The 20,719-nt window shown below is 39.2% G+C and overlaps 1 protein-coding gene across 8 annotated transcripts in view; it reads right to left on the bottom strand.

The window, feature by feature from the left end:
- The window catches only part of CCDC88A (coiled-coil domain containing 88A), a 124,624-nt gene extending 105,132 nt beyond the window's left edge, over positions 1–19,492 (bottom strand). For 7 of the 8 annotated variants that reach the window (XM_032292095.1, XM_032292099.1, XM_032292100.1 and 4 more), the window contains exons 1-2: positions 18,264–19,106; positions 18,067–18,167 (exon numbers count right to left, since the gene is read on the bottom strand). In XM_032292095.1, coding sequence (XP_032147986.1) covers positions 18,067–18,167; positions 18,264–18,326 — 164 coding nt within the window. In that variant the 5' untranslated portion in view covers positions 18,327–19,106. Of the gene's footprint in view, positions 1–18,066; positions 18,168–18,263 lie in introns of all 8 variants that reach the window. The other variant, XM_032292094.1, reaches the window with a different exon arrangement.
- Positions 19,493–20,719: the final 1,227 nt, after the last annotated feature.

The raw sequence follows: 20,719 nt of genomic DNA, 5'->3' as shown, positions 1-20,719 counted from the left end.
ACAAACAGAAGTAATGCTTTAACTAAAAAACTGCAAATGGATACAAAATAATTAAAAACCAGTACTATACATATACTTTACTTCTGTTTCAACTAAACTGAATAAAATGCCTGAAACTACCCTTTATTTCTTAGAATAAGTCAACATTAGCCCTTCAGATATTAAGTTAGCAGTTTTTAAACTTTTGGTCTCAGAACCCTCTTTAACTCTTTAAAAATTACTGCAGACTCCCAAAGAGCTTTTGTTTATGTGGGTCATATCTACATATATTTACTATATTAAAATTTGAAAGAGAATTTTTAAAAATATTAATTCACCTAAACATAACAGTGTTTGTTAGCATAAAGAACATTTTTATAACTTTTTCAAAACATAACATTTTAGTGGGAAATAACATTCTTTCACATCTTTGTAAATCTCGTTAGTGTCTGGCTTAATAGAATACAGCTGTCTTCTTAAACCTACTTCTGCATTCAGTGTGTTGTGATACACTGTTCTGCTTTAAGTATAAGAAATCTGACTTCACACAAGTATGCACTTAGAAAAGAATATTTGATTGTCATATTCATACAATTATTGATATTCTTCTTTGATATTACCAAAATTCAGTAGGAGTTATTTCTTCAAGGTTAAATGCAATGTGGAATCTGAAACTCTATCAATGAACTTTTATTACTCTGTTTTACATTAAAATCCATTGGTCTATCTGCCACGTTGAATGGATCTTTTAACTATGTATGCATAACTTCTTAACATCGTGCATCGGTCATTTAGAAATGATTGGTTCTCTGAGTTATACAGATCTTCGAAATGTTGGCACATTTTATTTCTATAGAAAAAAACCACACTCATTGATATCACCTCCAATCTCATCAGAAGTCTTTAAATATTGAGAAGCTGTGAAGCTCATGTTTTCTATAAATCAGATTTCATCACTGACAGCAAATACAATCAGTTGTTTTCCCTGAAGTGACAGGCTTACTTTATTCATTTCTGAGGAAATGTCTGCCCAGTACTCAAGTATTAACAACCACAGTTTGTCTGTCATTCTTTCAAATAAAAATGGTGTTCCAAAAAACAGGGACTACTTCAACCTTGCAACTCAAAAAATCATGAGTACTTTTTCTTGAGATAATCATCACACTTCGTTATGCAAGAACATTACATATGGTTCCCATTTTGCCCATAGAATGTTAAAAAGGTTGAAGGGTCAAGACCCAACAAAATAACTTTTACTCCTTCATCAAGGGCATTAAGTGAAACTGGGTTTATTTATATGTATCTTACAAGTGTATAATGAGAAGAATACAATGATTGTCCATATAATTTGGTATAACTCCTTGATTCATACTAAAATATCAGCAGTTTTGCCCACCTTTGCTTGTGGACCATCAGTGCTTTACCAACACAGGCCAAAAAAAAAAAAAAAGGCAAATAACATCTTAGTATTGTTATGAAAATAATTCTGACCTGACAGACAACCTTGAAGGAATCTCTGGGCTAGCAGGGGTCTGATCTCACTTTAAGAACTACTGTATTAGGCAAATCAATTCCTGTTCTTGGTATAGAGACCTGGGGACTTAATATTATGCTAATGTAGAACTTACATGGTTGCCAACCTCATGATCAGTAACTGAAACAAAAAAAGATTGTTTATCGATTCAATGGACAGCACTGATCTGTGATGGAACATTTACCCATTGCCTTAATTAAGATTGGGTCACAGAAGTTGGTTTTAATTTGTTTTAATCAGTATTCTAGAGTAATATTTGCTCCAGATCTGCTTAGGCCTAGAGACTCAAGAAATTCCAAATGAGCTGATATACAGTCAGGTATTTCCCCTGATCAGTGACAGACTTACCTGCTATGACTTTCATTCCCATACCATCAATTCAGTATAGCAAGGCCTCTTAATCTGTACTCCCCTCCTAAGGTAATTTAAATAGTTCACTTGATCAATTATGGGTGACAAGTATCATTTTCATTTTTGAGAAGAAAGCTTTTAAAAATGAGGAACAAAAACAAAGAACAATCTCTTCTAATTAATGAATTAAATTTAGTCATAGAAACTTAAGTGAGCGGTTTTTACATCTGGTAAGAAAATCTTTTTTCCAATCAACAATTTCTCTAATTTTTTTTAAAAGTCCCCATACAGGACAACTCAAAGTATATGAATTCCTGTTAGTGAGAGTAGAGTAAGATTACCATAATATTGGTTTGTCCCTTTCAGTTACCAGAAAAATGCTCCAAAAGGATCAATGCTAACTCCATTATAAACCCACCAATTAAAGGCAAAATAATAGATACCTATTAAAAAAGCACTGCTAAAACCAAAAATTTAATTAGAAATGTAATAAAAAGTAAAATAGAAGACAAAAAATAGCCACACACACATTCAAGATATGATGAACCAAGTTAGAGGTAAGGTACACATACAGAAAGGTAAGGAATTATTAATAGACAAGTTAAAAAAACTTGCAGTCATGGTCTACAAATGGTCCAAGAGAAATAAACTGTTTTGGTGATCTCCAATTTAACAAAATAGTCTTTAAAAAGGCAAAGGAATAAATAACCTACGATTTTTAAATATTGTATTGTACTATTCCTCAACTTGGTTCCTCCACTAAGGCTAGTCTCCTCACCATTTCCCAAATCATACATGCAGTATGTTTTTCCCCTAAAATGCTTCCTTGGCCTAAAATACCCTCCCCACTCCTCATGGATAGCTATCCAAGTTCAGTCACCTTTCAAGGTTTAAATCAAATCTAACGTCCACCACAGATAGGTTTCCCTGACTAACCATACCTCCAGAGGCCAAAAAACTTCTAGATATCAGGGCTCCCTAATCTACTCCAGTTCACACATCCGCACAACTCTCTCTCAGCACACTCTTGTTCTCTCTCAAAAGAAACATGAAATCCATGCAGATGGAAGAAATGAAAATGAAAGAAAAGAAAAAAAAAGCAAGCTAATAATTAGAAATTTGTTTTCAAATACCTGCTTGGGATCATTCATTATTAACTACAGGTTTGTCTTAGTCAGTATACACATTCAGTACTATGTTTCAGGGGTCCCCAGCCCCTGGGCTGAGGACTAGTACAGGTCCCTGGCCTGTTAGGAACCAGTCTACACGGCAGCAGGAAGTGAGCGGTGGACAGGCAAGCATAATCTCTTAGAAGCGTAAAAATCCCATTGTGAATTGCCCTGGAGGAATCTAGGTTACCCACTCCTTATGAGAATCTAATGCCCTCCACCCTGGTCCATAGAAAAAATTGTCTTCCATGAAACTGGTCCCTGGTGCCAAAAAGGTTGGAGGCTGCTGCTACACTTAATACTTAAGTTAAAAAAAAAAAAAAAAAAAAAGATACAAATTCTGAATCATTACCTGTACACTATATTTACAAAGGTGGAAATAAGGATTTGGAAAAAATTAACATTCAAATATGAGAAAACTCAACAACCCATTTTCCCTTATTATTCAAGTTAACTGAGATTTTACTGTAGTTCACCCTTTTTAAACCAGTCCTGGTAAAAATGGAGTGGGTGTTTTGTCTTTCCACTGGTATTTCCCTGTAAATTCTCATCCTCCACTACTTTGTAATAATTCAGTTCTTAAGGACTAGTGACCGGGCATGGTGGCTCACACCTGTAATCCCAACACTTGAGTGGCTGAGGCAGATCAATTGAGGTCAAGAGTTTGAGAGCAGCCTGGCCAACATGGAAAACTCTATCTCTACTAAAAATACTAAAAAATAATTAGCCGGGCGTGGTGGTGTACACCTTAATCCCAGTTACTCATGAGGCTTCAGCATGGGAATTGCTTGATCCCAGGAGGCGGAGGCTGAAGTGAGCTGTGATCGAACCACTGCACTCCAGCTTGGGTGACAGAGAAAGACCCTGTCTCAGAAAAAAAAAAAAAAAAAAAAATCAAGGACTAGTATCCAACACCTAAAACTAAACCAAATTCCTTGGTCCTCCACCACCCAGAGAAAGGAGACATTAACAATTACGCTATCATTAATAATGTGAAGTTCAACTTTTTTTCTGGCCTTCACTAGGAAAGTCAGTCACATTAAGAATACAGGCCAGGTACAGTGGCTAATGCCTGTAACCCCAGGACTCTGGGAGGCCAAGGCAAGAAGACTGCTTGAGCCCAGGGGTTCAATACCAGCCTGGGAAACAAAGTAAGACCTCATCTCAACAACAACAACAAAAATTAATTAGCCAGGCATGACGACACACACCTGTAGTACCAGCTATTCAGGAAGCTGAGGTGGGAGGATCGTCTGAGACTAGGAGGTCAAGGATGCAGTGAGCTATGATCATGCCACTACATTCCAGCCTGGGCAACAGAGCAAGACGCTGTCTCCAAAAAAAAAAAAAAAAAAAAGAATATACTATCTAAAAATTTTTCCTGAAGGATTACTGAGATATTTCACAAAGTTTGATTTTTAATGTAAGGATTATGTTAATATAAAAAGTTATGGGCCGGGCATGGTGGCTCATGCCTGTAATCCTAGCACTTTGGGAGGGCGAGGTGGATGGATCACTTGAGGGCAGGAGTTTGAGACCAGCTTGGTCAACATTGGTGAAATCCCGTCTCTACTAAAAATACAAAAATTAGCCAGTCGTGATGACAGGCACCTGTAATCCAGCTATTCGGGAAGCTGACACAGGAGAACTGCTTTAACCCAGGAGACGGAGGTTGCAGTGAGCCAAGATCACACCACCGCATTCTAGCCTGGGTAACAGAGCAAGACTCTGTCTCAAAAAATATATGTAAATAAAATAAAATAAAAAGTTATACATAATTACCTTATTTTTCCTTCCCCACTATTACATTATTCCTTAATTTTTTTTTATTGTCCAGCTTTCTAGTTTCATTTTTTTCTTTTTTTTTTGAGACGGAGTCTCACTCTGTCACCCAGGCTGCAGTGCAGTGGCATGATCTCAGCTCACTGCAACCTCCACCTCTCGGGTTCAAGCAATTCTCCTGCCTCAGCCTCCCGAGTAAGTAGGATTACAGGTACCTACCACCATGCCTGGCTGATTTTTGTATTTTTAGTAGAGACGGGGTTTCACCATGTTGGCCTGGCTGGTCTCAAACTCCTAACCTCAAGTGATCGGCCTGCTTCAGCCTCCCAAAGTGCTGGGATTACAGGTGTGGGTCACCACGCCTGGCCCCAGCTTTCTACTTTAATTCAAAATACTAAATCTGCCTCCAGTTAATTCAAAATACTAAATCTGCCTCTAGCGTTAAATCAAGAGATCAGTTTCATTAAAAACTAAGGAAGAAAGTTCTATCTCAACTCCACTTATCTTTGTTTTATTCCACTTTATCCACCCATTAGTATTGTCTAACCTTGGTCCTAATCACTATTCAGAATTGCACCCTCCAAAATCTCAAATTCTGAAAATCTACTCTGACCCCCAACCTCCTGTCTTTTCACCCTCTCTCAAGCCCTCTCTTCTAACCTACTCTTCCTTCATTCTTATTACAACTCTCAGAGGTGTCTGAACCAGAGCAACTCCATCCTAAATAGGTGCTAGGTAAAATAAAGCTAAGACCTGCTGGGCTTCATTCCCAGCCAGTCAGGCATTCTAACTCACAGGATGAGATAGGAGGTTGGTACAAGATACAGGTCATAAAGACCTGGCTGACAAAACAGTTTGCAGTAAAGAAGTCGGCCAGAACTCACCAAAACCAAGATGCTGACAAGAATGTCCTCTGTTTGTCCTCACTGCTACACTTCTACCAGCACCATGACAGCTTACAAATGCCATGGCAATGGGAGAAAGTTACCCTATATGGTCTAAAAAAGGGAGGTATAAATAATCCATCCCTTGTTTGGCAATATAATCAATAAATAACCAGAAAAATGTGCAACAGCAGCCCTCAGGGCTGCTCTGCTTTTGGAATAGTCATACTTATATTCCTCTACTCTCTTAATAAACTTGCTTTCACTTTACTCTATAGACTTGCCCTAAATTCTTTCTTGCCCAAGATCCAAGAACCCCCTCTTGGGGTCTGAATCCAGACCCCTTTCCAGTAACACAACCTTTAATCTATAAGCTTCCTCCTGATATTTGCTTTCTTCTTCACTTTAATGCTTGTGCATTATTCAACTATTCAGCTAAGAATCTATGGTATGTTTCAGAATCACCCAATTCTGAATAAATTCTACAGATATTTTTGTCAGTTTCTGAGCAGCTAAGCATTACTCGTTACTCAACCATGCTCACTGGCTAAACTACAAATGTGTAGACTCCAAATCTCAAAAAGCCATTGACCCTGCATGACAATACTTGTATTCATCTTTAACTGACACCTTTTGTGATTTCCTCTTAGCAGCCTTGTAAAATGTTTCTACTTTTCTCAAACCTCCTAAATCCTCCACCATTATTTACATCTTCATGCCTCTTTTTCATGTTATTTTCTTTGCTAAAAATGTCCTTCCTTCCACTATCCCACTGCTGATGACTTCTGTTCAGTCTGATTTCTCCTACTGAGCTCTCATGTCCAGCTCAAACATTATCTCCTCCAAGAAGCCTTTCCTCCATGTAAATCATCACTTCCCTTTCTGTGCCAACACTGTCTCAAGAACATAATTCCGTATCATGGCACAAATACCACACTGCAATTTGTTTACATGTACCTCCCCCTTATCATGGGCAAAGCATCCTATTCCTAGCATCTAGCAGTTTGTTACACAGTAAGCACTTAGAACTGTTCCCAAATTAACTGATCTTTGAATGAACCTTCCCTTCATCCCTCTCACTGAGTATTACATTTAGATCCTGACAAGAGAGAGCTCTGCCCTGAGTTCCACTCTGGTCCGCTTTAGCCCACATGTTTCCACTGGGAGAGGAGTCCATGTAAACAAGGGGATGTGCCTATATGCCTCTCCACTTTCTTTTTTTTTTTTAAAGAGAGAGTCTCACTGTCACCGAAGCTGGAGTGCAGTGGTGCAATCACAGCTCACTGCAACATCTGCCTCCCAGATTCAACCGATTCTCCTGCCTCTGCCTTTCGAGTAGCTGGGATTACAGATGCCTGCCACCATGCCTGGCTAATTTTTGTATTTTTAGCAGAGACTGGTTTCACTATGTTGGCCAGGCTGGTCTTGAACTCCTGACCTCAAGTGATCTGTCTGCCTCAGCCTCCCAAAATGCTGGGATTACAGGCATGAGCCACGCCCAGCCTACCTCCCCACTTTTAAATGACATTCCAGGTACCTGGAGCTCTGCAATTTATTGCCCAAACACTTCTAACTCAATTTCGGGGCCCACATAGCCTCTTTCCTAGATCTGTCCTTAGAATAGACTATGCCACACTTGTATACACCCTTAGGGCCAAGGAGTAGTTGTTTGAGAAAGGGAGTACAAGAGCTTGGACTTTGTGCATGCATGCAGGGTATTCAAGGAATCTACATGAGATCTCTTTGTAGTGCCAAAAAGAGCCACGGATGGTGGGAGGAGGTTGGGGTTAAGCACATTCTGCTGCAAAATGGTGTATTTATGAATTTTAAATTCCATGGATCTTAATTTGAATCTTTCCTTTTAATTCATTATGAAGATATATTTATCAAGCAAAAAGACTAAAATATATTTAATGATTTGTTGGCCTGGTTTATAAACTTTAAATATTTAGGCCTATTGTGGTAAATGAATGCTTCTCCCAGGTCTTACAAATTTTAGGGTCAGATCTCCTCACTCAGAGTGAAGTTAATGAGTTTTATCAGCCTATTTTTATTAATTATTAAACTAGGCTAGGCACAGTGGCTCACGCCTGTAATCTCTGCATTTTGGGAGGCTGAGGCGGCAGATCACTTGAGCCCATGAGATTGAGACCATTCTGGACAACATGGCAAAACTCTGCCTCTACAAAAGAAAAAAAAAATCAAGGGCCGGGCGCGGTGGCTCAAGCCTGTAATCCCAGCACTTCGGGAGGCCGAGGCGGGTGGATCACGAGGTCAAGAGATCGAGACCATCCTGGTCAACACGGTGAAACCCCGTCTCTACTAAAAATACAAAAAATTAGCTGGGCATGGTGGCGCGTGCCTGTAATCCCAGCTACTCAAGAGGCTGAGGCAGGAGAATTGCCTGAACCCAGGAGGCGGAGGTTGCGGTGAGCCCATATCACGCCATTGCACTCCAGCCTGGGTAACAAGAACAAAACTCCGTCCCCCAAAAAAAAAAAAAAAAAAAAAAAAATCAAAGAAAAATTAGCTGTAGTCCTAGCTTCTCAGGAGGCTGAGGTGAGAAGATTGCTTGAGGCCAGGAGCCAGAAGTTACAGTGAGCCAAGATTGTGCCACTGCATTCCAGCCTGGGCAATAGAGAGAGACCTTGTCTCAAAAAAAAAAAAATTATTAAACTAGCAAAATAAGTCTAAGAAGGCATAAGAATAGAATCAGAAATAAAGAGAACATTTAAAGTAATTTTCCTGTTTCTTTAACTAGTTAAATATTAAATGATTGATTCAGGATTGAAATTCTCAAGTCCCTGTTTTTGTTTTTGCCGTCCTACCACTCTGACTCTCTAAAAGTAGCCAGTTTACTAACTAATAAATTATTATACAGATGTCCCAACACCAAGTATAATCTCAAATACTATTTCTCTCTCTTTTTATTTTTTTTTAAATTTTTTCTAAGAAAAAAAAAAAGAAGAAAGAAAGAAAAAAAAAGAATGAAGGAGAGGAAGAAAGAGAAAGAGGAGGAGGGAGAGAGAACAGGGGTGTTGCTTTATTGCCTGGGCTAGAATGCAGTCTAAAAATGGGTATACCTATAATTGTGCTTAATAACAGCGACATGAAAAAAAAAATGAGGGAAGAAAATAACAAACAAGCAGCCAACCAATATTCCATTTAAACCTGTAAATAGATGTGATGTGGTACTGATAAGAGTGTATATTTTGTGTATTTAAAGTGGAGAGTTCTATAAATGTTAACTAAGTTTACTTGTTCCAGATCTGAGTTCAAATCCTGGATATCGTTAATTTTCTGTCTCATTGATCTGTCTAATATTGATGTTGAAGTTTCCCACTATTATTGTGTGGGAGTCTAAGTCTCTTTATAAGTCTTATATATCTGAATATTCCTGTATTGGGTGCGTATAATTTAGGATCTCTCTCCTTTACAGAGGAGAGAGAGATCCAAGATGGCTGATCACTAGCAGCTTGGGATTGTAGCTCCCAGTGAAAGCGCAGAGAACGAGAGGACGCCACACTTTCAGACGAATTTTTGTTGCTCACACACCAGGAGATTCCCAGCAGAGGAGACCCACGGGTCACCAGCGCGACTCCTGTGGCCGGCGAGGCAGTTTTGCCACTGCCTTGGTGCGGTGGTTCTTGGTGCAGAGTCAGAAAAGCACCATCAATCATAACGCCACTGTTTTGGCCAGCGCAGTGGGTTGCTCAGATTTTAGCGCTGGGAATCAACAAGTTGGACGTCCACTCGGAAACCCAATTATAAAGACGGTAATTATAAAGACCACAGATGAATAAATTTATAACGAAGTGAAGAAAACAGCCTAAAAAAGCTGAGAATACCCAAAATCAGAGTGCCTCTCCCTCTAGAGGGGATCACAGTTCCTCATCAGCAACGGAACAAGGCCTGATGGAGAATGAGTGTATTCCATTAACAGAAGCAGCCTTCAAAAGGTGGATGATAAGAAACTTCTGTGAATTAAAAGAACTTGTTCTAACCCAATGCAAAGAAACTAAGAACTTTGAAAAAAGGTTTGATGAAATGTTAACAAAAATACACAATTTAGAGAGGAATATACATGAATTAATGGAGCTGAAAAACACAACACGAGAACTTTGCGAACCATGCACAAGTTTTAACAGCCGAATAGATCAAGCAGAAGAAAAGATATCAGAAGTCAAAGACCAACTTAATGAAATAAAACAAGATGACAAGATTAGAGAAAAAAGGATAAAAAGGAATGAGCAAAGTCTCCAAGAAATATGGGACTATGTGAAAAGACCTAATCTACGCTTGATAGGTGTACCTGAATGTGACAAAGAGAATCAATCCAAGCTGGAAAATACGCTTCAGGATATTATTCAGGAAAACTTTCCCAACCTAGCAAGGCAGGATAATATTCAACTCCAGGTAATACAGAGAACACCACAAAGATATTCCTCAAGAAGACCAACCTCAAGGCACATAATCGCCATATTCATCAGGGTTGAAATGAAGGAGAAAATACTGAGGGCAGCCAGAGAGAAAGGTTAGGTTACCCATAAAGGGGAGCCTATCAGACTCACAGCAGATCTCTCAGCAGAAACCCTACAAGCTAGAAGAGAGCGGGGGCCAATATTCAACATCCTTAAAGAAAAGAACTTTCAACCCAGAATTTTACATCCAGCCAAACTAAGCTTCACAAGTGAAGGAAAAATAAAATCTTTTGTGAACGAGCAAGCACTCAGAGATTTCATTACCACCAGGCCTGCTTTACAAGAGCTTCTGAAAGAACCACTACACATAGAAAGGAACAACCAGTATCAGCCTTTCTAAAAAATACCAAAAAGTAGAGAGCATCAACATAATCAAGAATTTACATCAACTAATAGGCAAAACAGCCAGCTAACATTAAATGGCAGTATTAAACTCACATATATTATTATTAATTCTAAATTTAAATCGACTAAATCCCCCAATCCAAAGACACAGACAGGCAAAAAAAGCCAAAACCCATCGGTATGCTGCATCCAGACCCATCTCACATGCAAGGATACACAAAGACTCAAAACAAAGGGAGGGAGAAAGATTTACCAACCAAATGGAGAGCAAAAATAAATAAATAAATAGAAAGCAGGAGTTGCTTTAAAGCAACAAAGATCAAAAGAAGCAACGAAGGATATTACATAATGATAAAAGGATCAGTGCAACAAGAAGAGCTAAAGATCCTAAATATATATGCACCCAATACAGGAATACCCAGATATATAAGACTTATAAAGAGGCTTAGACTCCCACACAATAATAGTGGGAAACTTCAACATCAATATTAGACAGATCGATGAGACAGAAAATTAACAACGATATCCAGGATTTGAACTCAGATTCGGAAAAAGTAAACTTAATTAACATTTATAGAACTCTCCATTTTAAATACACAAAATATACACTCTTATCAGTACCACATCACATCTATTTACAGGTTTAAATGAAATATTGGTTGGCTGCTTGTTTGTTATTTTCTTCCCTCATTTTTTTTTCATGTCTCTATTATTAAGTACAATTATAGGCATACCCATTTTTAGACTGCATTCTAGCCCGGGCAATAAAGCAACACCCCATTCTCTCTCCCTCTTCCTCTTTCTTTCTCTCCTTCATTCTTTTTTTTTTTCCTTCTTTTTTTTTTTTAAAAAAAAAAAAAAAGATGCAGAAAGGAGATTTTACAAGCAGATGGACGGGCGCCAGCAGGACCCTCTGCGACACTGCGAGAGCAAAAAAAATAAAAAATAAGTAAATAAAATAAATAAACTAAATTCTACAGTACTAAAACTAGAAGGCATTCTCAAAATTTTGAAAATAAGTAAAATTATAGGATCTCTTCACTTATTCCTTCAACATTTTCTGAAAACTTACGACATGCCAACTTTTATCCTAGGTGCTGGTGATACATGCTAAGTACTAGGTTAGGTGCTGGTAATATGTAAGACAAAACATCCAGCCCCTAAACAGTAATAATGCAGAGCAGTAGCTACTCAGGTGAAGGTATTTCAGAACCATAAGGAAAAAAACAACTCTGCCAAGGGACTTCACAAGGTATTAAAGGAAGAGCAAGAATTGGCTAGTCAAAGAAAAGGGGAATGACAGTCTAGAGCAGGAGTCCCTAACCCCTGGGCCATGGATTGGGTCCACGGCCTGTTAGGAAATGGGGGCCACAAAGCAGTAGGTGAGTGGTGGGCAAGCAAGCATTACTGCCTGAGCTCTACCTCCTGTCAGATCAGTGACAGCATTAGATTCTCACAGAACCACAAACCTTATTGTGAAATGCGCATGCAAGGGATCTAGGTTGCACACTCCTCATAAGAATCTAATGGCTGATGATCTGAGATGGAACAGTTTCATCCTGAAACTCCCCTCGCTCCTGGTCCATGGAAAAATTGTCTTCCATGAAACCAGTCCCCGGTGCCAAAAAGGTGGGAGACTGCTGGTCTAGAGAAAAATAATTCTAATGATAATGATATAAATAAAACAATAAAGATAAAGAGCTAACATTTATTGGACATTTTCTATATGTTGAGCCTTGTATGCAAATTATTCTGTTTGATTCTCATAATAATCCTGTGATTCTCTTTTTATCTCATTTATAAATAAAGTAACTTACTAAATATTGTGCACCTTTATAGAGGTGACACTAACAGAGATCATACAAAACTAAGCTGTAGGCCAGGCGTGGTGGCTCATGCCTGTAATCCTAACCACTTTGGGAGGCTGAGATGGGAGGATCACTTGAGCCCAGGAATTCAAGACCAGCCTAGGCAAAAAGTAAGACCCGGTCTCTACAAAAAGTTTTTTAAAAATTAGCCAGATGCAGTAGCACATGCCTGCAGTCTCAGTTGCTTGGGAAGCTGAGGTGGGAGGACTGCTTGAGCCCAGAAGTTCTAGGTTGCAGTGGGCTGCAACCATGCCATTGCAGTCCAGCCTGAGTCACAGCATGAGATCCTATCTCAAAAACAAAAACAAATGAACAAAAAAACTAAGCTGTGAACTGTCATGACTTACTTAAGGAACCATAAGTAGGTAGATATACTATAGCAAAAGGATAATAATAATGACAGCAATCAGCACTGGGGATATAGTGGGTCACCAAAACAGAAAATAGACCTATGTGTCCCTGCCTTAGTAAAGATTATGTCTAATCCTTTCACACCAGGAAGAAAACATTATCTCCCATCTTATAAATGTAGGAACTGTGTAATTTGGAGATGTTAAGTTCACATACCAATAAGCAACACAGCTGGAAATGAACCCAAGTCTGTCTAGCATAAGGCCCAAATTCATTCCGCTTTACTACACATGGCTCTATCATTCAATAATTCAACAGAAATATATCAAGAACCTACTGTATGTCAAACACTGTCCTGGGGATACAGAGGTAAAAGATAGAGTCCCTAGCTTCAGGAATCTCACAGGCTAGTCAGCAGAGTCAAGCAAAGAGTCAGGCTGGTTCACACCTGTAATCCCTGCACTTTGGGAGACCGAGGTAGGTGTATTGCCTGAGACCAGCCTGGGCAACATAGTAAAACTACATCTCTATGAAAAATACAAAAATTAGTCAGGTGTGGTAGTACATGCCTGTGTGCTACCAGCTACTTGGGAGACTAAGGTAGGAGGATAACTTGAACCCTGGAGGTTAAGAGGTAAAGGCTGCAGTGAGCAGTGATCATGCCACTGCACTCCAGACTGAGCAACAGAGCAAGACCCTGTCTCAAAAAAAAAAAACAAAAAACACATGCACAAAACAGTAGATGACTTCTAAAGTCCGTTCAAACCCAAGATTCTAAAGGAAAAGAAAGGCCATAACAAGTATATCACCATTACCAAGTGTTCCAAGTATGGACCTCTGTAACTATCTAATGGGGTTGGGGTTGAATTATAAATAATAATTCCAAATATTGTTCCGATACTTTTAACAATTTTCTCAGTCTGAAAACCCTAAGACATTCATATTTTCACCTGTTTAGGTAACTGCACATTTTTAAAATTTTAGGATTATGATATTAATTACAATGCCACAAATTCTTTAAAAACTCATAGTAAGTAATATTCAAAACTGGCTACAGAACTAAATGCCATCTCAAACAGGAAAATAATTATCCCTACTTCACTGTCACCAAATCCTACAACTGATAACTAGCAATAAAGAAAAAAGATTTCAACCCATTGAAGCAGGAAAATGCCCTACAGCATACAGAAGAGCTGGCTTTCTGTAGACCTCTAAATAGTAGCCAGGCATTATAGTATGTGTGCCTGTCATCCCAGCTACTCAGGAGGCTAGGGTGGGAGGATGGCCTGAGCCCAGGAGTTTGAGGCCACAGTGCACTGTGATCACATATTCCAGATCTCTAAATAGCTTCCCTTTTCCTTCTCATTAGTTAAAGAGGACTGATGCCATGTTACAAGTTCTTAAAGAGATTATTTGATTCAAAAAGCTACTCAATTAAATTCAGGATTCATCTCTGAATATAGTAAATCTCAAGTCAGCGAACAGATTCCAAAATTGTGAGGCAGAGTCAGTAAACAGTATCATGAAGAAGTTAGCTCTTCAGTTTTAGGGTCTGGGTGCAAAACAGCAACACCAGAGTCATTCAATGAATCCATTTTCTTAGTCTTAACACTTTAGATGAAAAACTTAAATAATAAAGTTCCTATAACAAAAGTATAGGTCACATCTAAAAGCAATATGTAAGACTAGCAGAGCAAAATGTAATTAAAAGTATATCAACAGCCAGGCATTATAGTATGTGTGCCTGTCTTCCCAGCTACTCAGGAGGCTAGGGTGGGAGGATGGCCTGAGCCCAGGAGTTTGAGGCCACAGTGCACTGTGATCACATATTCCAGCCTGGGCAACATGGCGAGATCCTGTCTTGGAAAAAAAAAAAAAAAAAAACTATACAAATATTCTACTGGTGACCAGAGACCAAATTTGCCCTCCTCCCTGAAACAAGTGGGGGGAAAAAAGGGCCAAATACATAAAACATTTTTCAAGACATTGGACTGAGGCAACAAAAGACAGTGATCCCCAATAGATGGGAAACAAGCATGAATCCAACAACTGCTTCAGCATTATAGCCTTGAAAGAGTTTCCAGGCCACAGAACAGGAAGAGGGGAATCCAGGCAGAGCACAATGGTCTGAGCTGAGGAGACAGAATTGTGTCTGGAGACAGCAAGGTGGCTCAAGGACACAGGGCAGAGTACTTAAGAGAAATGCACACTGAGAAAGATCTGCAGAGGGTATCCCTCAAGACTGAGTACTTACCAGAATGTAAGTGTGAGGAAACTACCCAAAGATAGTGAAAAAAACCACCAAAAAGATTGAGAGTGAACACCACCAAGTAGGTCCTGCTCTCACCAGCTAGAGTATTCAGAAGAGTTTTGCCTCAGTAGTGTGACAAAGCGGTACTGCCTAACAAAACTTAAAAGCACATCCCTAAAAGATTAAAGTGTTTTCAAGTAACAATGTATGCTAGAACAAAGCTCAAAATTTTTGTATTTAATTGAATACAAAAATATCCAGCACCGAACAAGCTAGAATTTCAAATGTCTAGCATCAAATAAAAAAAAATCAGGCATGCAAAAGCAGGAAAACAAAATCCGTAATGGAGAGAAATACCAATCAACTAAAACCAAACCCAAAATGACACAGACAGAATTAGTAGACATAGGCACTAAGCCAATTATAACTGTAGTGCCTATGTTCAAGAAACTAGAGAAAAGACAGAGCATGAAAAACACAGATGTGGAAGATATAAGAAAATTTCTACAGATGAAGCTATAATATCTGGAATGAAAAATACGGTGGGTGAGATTAAGAGCAGATTAAAAATTATAGAAAAAAAGATCAATAAATTTGGAGACATCACAACAAACTATCCAAAATGAAACAAAGAAGACTGAAAGAAAATTGCATTAAACATCAATAAATTTTAAGACAAAATCAAGCTAACATATATGTAATTGGACTTCCAAAAGGGTGAAGAGGTCAAATATATACATATATATTTGTAGGAATAATGACCTACACTTTTCTAAATTTGATCAAAACTACAAGTCCACAGATCCAAGACACTCATCGAATTCCAAGCATAAGAAACATGGAAAATATATAGTTTCATTTACAAAGGGTTCTTGCTCACAAATTCTGTAACTAAATGTACTGCAGAAATTAGACTAAGCCTAACTTTTACATTAACTAGGTACAGAGGTACAACTGACACTTTATACCGCAGTACATTAAAGCATACATTAACCGAAGCAAAGTGCTTAACAGAAATCCTAATGACTTCAAAATTAGCAAAACATAGCTTTTAAAACAATGTATACTTTGTTGCCCTATCAGTTAAATAATTTATTATGATAAATTTGTGTTGATCTTATTTTAGCAAATTATTCAAACAAAGCAAAAGTATACTTCTCTCTTAATTTTCTTTTCCTTTAATTTATATAGGTCATTCAGAATAGAATTAGGACACTGAAAAAAAAAAATCTAAAGAAACTGGGAGGTGGAACTGAAAATACAGAAGCAGATTTGAGGTTTGGAAAGGAGCTAGTCCTCATGAAAAACAGCAACCTGGCAGCCACTACTTTGGAATACCATCATTTTCAAAATATACATATTTTTTAAGCATAAAACTGCATTTGAAGTGGAAACAAGCTAATGTGTTTGTTTTTAGCACATCAGCTACATACTTAGGATGCAAAAAAATCTAAAATTTTTTGGAAAAAGAATCATTCAAATAAAAATCATTGAAGTGGAAAACTAAGGTAATATATTTCCCTATTTTTGTGAACACACGTATTTTTTAGCACACAAATTCAAAATTTTCAGTCTAAAAATAAGCACGTAAAGAGACATAGGGGAACAAGTTCTGAGTATCTACTGTAATGGCTGCCCTTCCTGTCATGTAGGTTCCCCAAAATAGAAGTCAGTTTACTATCCTACCATTTTGCTTAGAAAATAGTCAGATATTTTGAGGATAAAAAATAACTCCATGTCACAGTTGACAAAAATAAATTTATTGACCCTGGGAATAATGTCCATGCTTTTTTTCCTTCTTAAGGAAAAAATAAACATATATATTTAGATAACGTATATATTTCTATGGGTGCCTATGAAAATAAAACACTGGTTGAAAATGTATAGTAGTATAACACTTCCCTGCAGGATCAACACATACATGAAAAACAGCCCACAAATCTCTTTGAGCACATAGACAAGTTAACACCAGAGCAATTTTTTATAGATTTGACTCTCTTAAACGTAAAAATCTAAACCAATAAAATACAAAATTGATAAGGTTATCAGAGAAGAATGGTAGACTTATTCTCTGGTAACAACTATTTTTTAATAACACACTAATTTCCCATACATATAAAAGAATGTCTTCAAATCAAAAGTTCCAAACTACCTCTTCTAATCAGATTCTACTCAAGAGAAATAATTGTAAGTACACATTATTTTAAGCACAACTGAAAAATTCAGTTTGATGAACTATATTAGCATACTGAGAATGCACATATGCTACAATAACTGCAATTAGATAAAAACTGAGTTTTAATTTTACTGATCCAGCTACCAATACACTTTCACTATTCAATTCCCATCTCAAAAGCATACTTTCCTACTTAGTACAAACCCAATACTATAAACACAAAAGACAAAGATTTGCCTAATAAGTCATTAACTAATTGTTATCAAGACTTGTTACTTACATTTCAAAACCTGTAAGAATACCTTAAAATGATTCCTAAAATATTAAGCAACCTAATAATTCACACAATAAATCATCTCATCAGGCTTTAGTTATTAGACTTTTAAATTACTTACTACAGGGAGAATCCTCACCAATCAGAACTGTGAAATTTTCTCTTCTGAAATCTGTTATTACTTAACCAGTTTCAAAATCTGAGCCATTTATTTCTAGATATAAAGGTTAATAAGAAACATTTCTGCATCAAATGCACACAGCTTCACAATAAAGTCTTTTTTCCTCTCTTAGGAAACCAGATTTTCATTCTCCCTCTTATTTTACCAAATTATCAAAGAAGACACAATGTGGCTTGGATTTCAGTACTGAACACAAGTGACGGTACGTGGTTGACAGAATGAAAAGCTGAAGTTTCACAATTTTAACAGGTAGAATTTCTAGGTTGTGATAATGGGCTGAGCGCATAATATTAGCATTCCTTTCAAGATCTGATTCTTAAACCACCTGAATTTTTCTGGTCAATAAACCAAATTAGGGGCTTAAAACATCGTGTTTCAAAGTTCACCCTATGCTATTTCTCAAAGAAAACAAGTTACCTAAGAAAGAAGGAACAACTTACATTTGGAGCATGACCTGGTTCAAGAATACCCCATCCACCAAAGCCACATATTCATCAAGGTTGGTCCCATTTCCTGCAGCCAGAGGTCCAAACGTTTTAACCTAGAACAGAAGGATCACCACGACATGAACGCCCACCTCCATCTCTGCAGCCACAAATAACGCAGCAAAATATACAATAAAGGACACTCCACTTACCCAAGTGACCAAAGGGCTGGTCATGAACTGCTCCAGAAGAGGAGTAAAAATTTCGTTCTCCATTTTACAGAGTATGTATTTGAAAAAAAGGAACTACCACAAAAATACGCCTAGGGAATAGGTCACTAAACGTGGAAGTAAGTAGAAATCAATGAAAATCCATTTCGGCAAGGGAGGAAAATCCCATCGTGTAGGAGGGGGAAACTCTCCCTCCTCAAAAAACACCCGAGAGGTAAACGAGACGAAATCCCAAGAAGTGGCTTCGACGACGGCCACCACGAGAAGCAGCCTGCCCTGGAAATGTCTGTACCGGGCGAGGAGGGGCAGAGAAAAGGCATCTGGAGGAGGAGGAAGGGAAAGGGGGCTGGAGCCCAAGACAAAAAGCCCGTCAAGGTTGTCCAGCCCCTGGAGGAGCCAGACCAGCGAAACTGCCCCCAATGAATTAATCCCAACGTGGGCTAAATGAAATACGTTAGACAGAGACCACGTTTAAGGATTCCGAAGGGCCACCAGACTGGACCTCGCCGTTCCGACCTCTACACGTTACACCCACCGATGGGCATGGAGCCGCTTTCGACCCGCGGAGCCTCCACTGCCCGCAGCCCCTCAGCACCAACAGGCACGGCTCGCCCCTTCCCCCAGAACAGACACCATCCCTCCGCCGCCCTCAAGCCTCGTCTCCAGCCCCCTTCCCCTCCCGGGGGTGGGGGCTCGAATGTGTGTCCCTAACCCCCCAGCTTCCTAAGCCCTGCCAGCCTTTTCAGCGCGTCCCCGGGAATCCCTGGCACAAAATCACCGCCGCGCTCCAGCCTCCTCCGCCCTCTATGGAGGAGCCGGAGTAACGGCCTCAGAACCGCAGTGCCGCATCACACCCCAGCCCTCGCCTCCCGCCAGCGCCGCGGATCCGCCGTCAAAGGGAGCGCGCTGCTCCCTCCGCGCCGATATCCTTCCGCCGACTCCCCGCCCCTCCCGCGCAGCTGCCTCTGGATTGTGGGAGAAGAAAACCGCTGCATGAGCGCGCTCCCGAGCGAGCGCGCCCCCGGCCTAGCCCCGCCGCCGCCCAGATCTTGACGGCAGGCGCGGGCGCGGGCGCGGGCGCGGTTGCGGACGCGCGCTCTCTGCAGCTGCTGCGGAGGCTCCCGCTCCTCTCTCGAGCCCAGGACCGTTGCCAGGGCCTGGGGGGCGGGGACAGGGAAGGCAGAGCAAGGGGTCTGTCTGCTCGCTCGCTCGCTCATGCCTAATTATGGTTTATTTCCTCCCCAAGTGCCTTCTTTGATGTGTGAAGGAAAGGGAAAGAAATCCTTCTCCTTTAAACATGAGGGATGCAGACAGCCTTTTTCGGACAGTTTGATGTGTTCTGTTAAGCATGCCTTCTCCCCAGCAAAATGGAATAGGAAAACTCACTGCAGCAAATGGCAGAGAGACTTAAGCCACAACTTGCTGGGATTTTTTCTTCTTCTTCTTTTTTTTTCTTTCAAACCCAGTCTACTCAAGCATGAATGTCCTTCAAAGTTGCAAATAATATAGAGTAAGATTTTTAAAAACCAAAGTTGTCTTTGGTCTTAAGCAGGTTGGTATTCCTTGACTGGAGCAAACGTGATTCAGACATTGTTTTTTGGTTTGGTTTGGTTTTTTACTATTTGGCCATTGGGGGGAAAAACCCAAGCAAAATCAAGAGCTACAAAGAAGAAACATTTGGAAGTCATCCAAGTTGGGTGACAAATAAACAGATCACATATTTGTCATAAATCTCTATACCATGCACGACTGGAACCTCAAAATAATTTTAAGTTCCCTGGCAAAATCAAATGTCACTCCTCATTCCAAAGGAAAAGAAAGACCTTTTTCCTGGGGTAACATGGGCATGTAGAACACAATCTTTTTTTGACAAAAGATAATATAGTTTTATGTGTGCTGTGTTCACATAAATATTTATGTAGAGTATATATTTTAAATTCGCAGTAAAAATGTTTTTGTGATAACACAATTAAGAAACAGCACAAGTTCTTAATTGGGTAGTTGAGAACCTGGGCTCTGAAGTCTTACTGCCTGATTCCAGCACACACCAGCTGTGTGAGTCTAGCCACATTATTGAGCCTCTCTGTGCTTCAGTTCCTTCACGTGGAAAGCAGAGCTTATAATAGGGTTAAGTGAAATGGCAGCTTATAGTAAGTGTTCTGTAAATGTCATTGATGCTTTTAACATTATTACTTCAAAATAAGAACCTTTATGAAAAATTTGAAATGTAACCTCTTCTATTTCACTTCAGTTACAGGAGAAAGGGTCTTGCTCTGAGGAGTAGGGAACTAAATGCCTTTTGAAAATCATCTTAATTAAAATTAGGATGCATTCATGTAGCACTTCGCTAGGGGCTGTACAAATAGAACCTTGCATTTTCCTAGCCAGTACACAAGCCTTGAGACATCCCGGTTGCTAGCAATCTTTTCCATCTGCCC

This window comes from Sapajus apella, unplaced genomic scaffold (genome assembly GCF_009761245.1).
Source record: "Sapajus apella isolate SASKATOON/1434 unplaced genomic scaffold, GSC_monkey_1.0 scaffold26, whole genome shotgun sequence".
NCBI lineage: Eukaryota > Metazoa > Chordata > Mammalia > Primates > Cebidae > Sapajus > Sapajus apella.
This window is presented reverse-complemented; position numbering and strand designations above follow the sequence as displayed.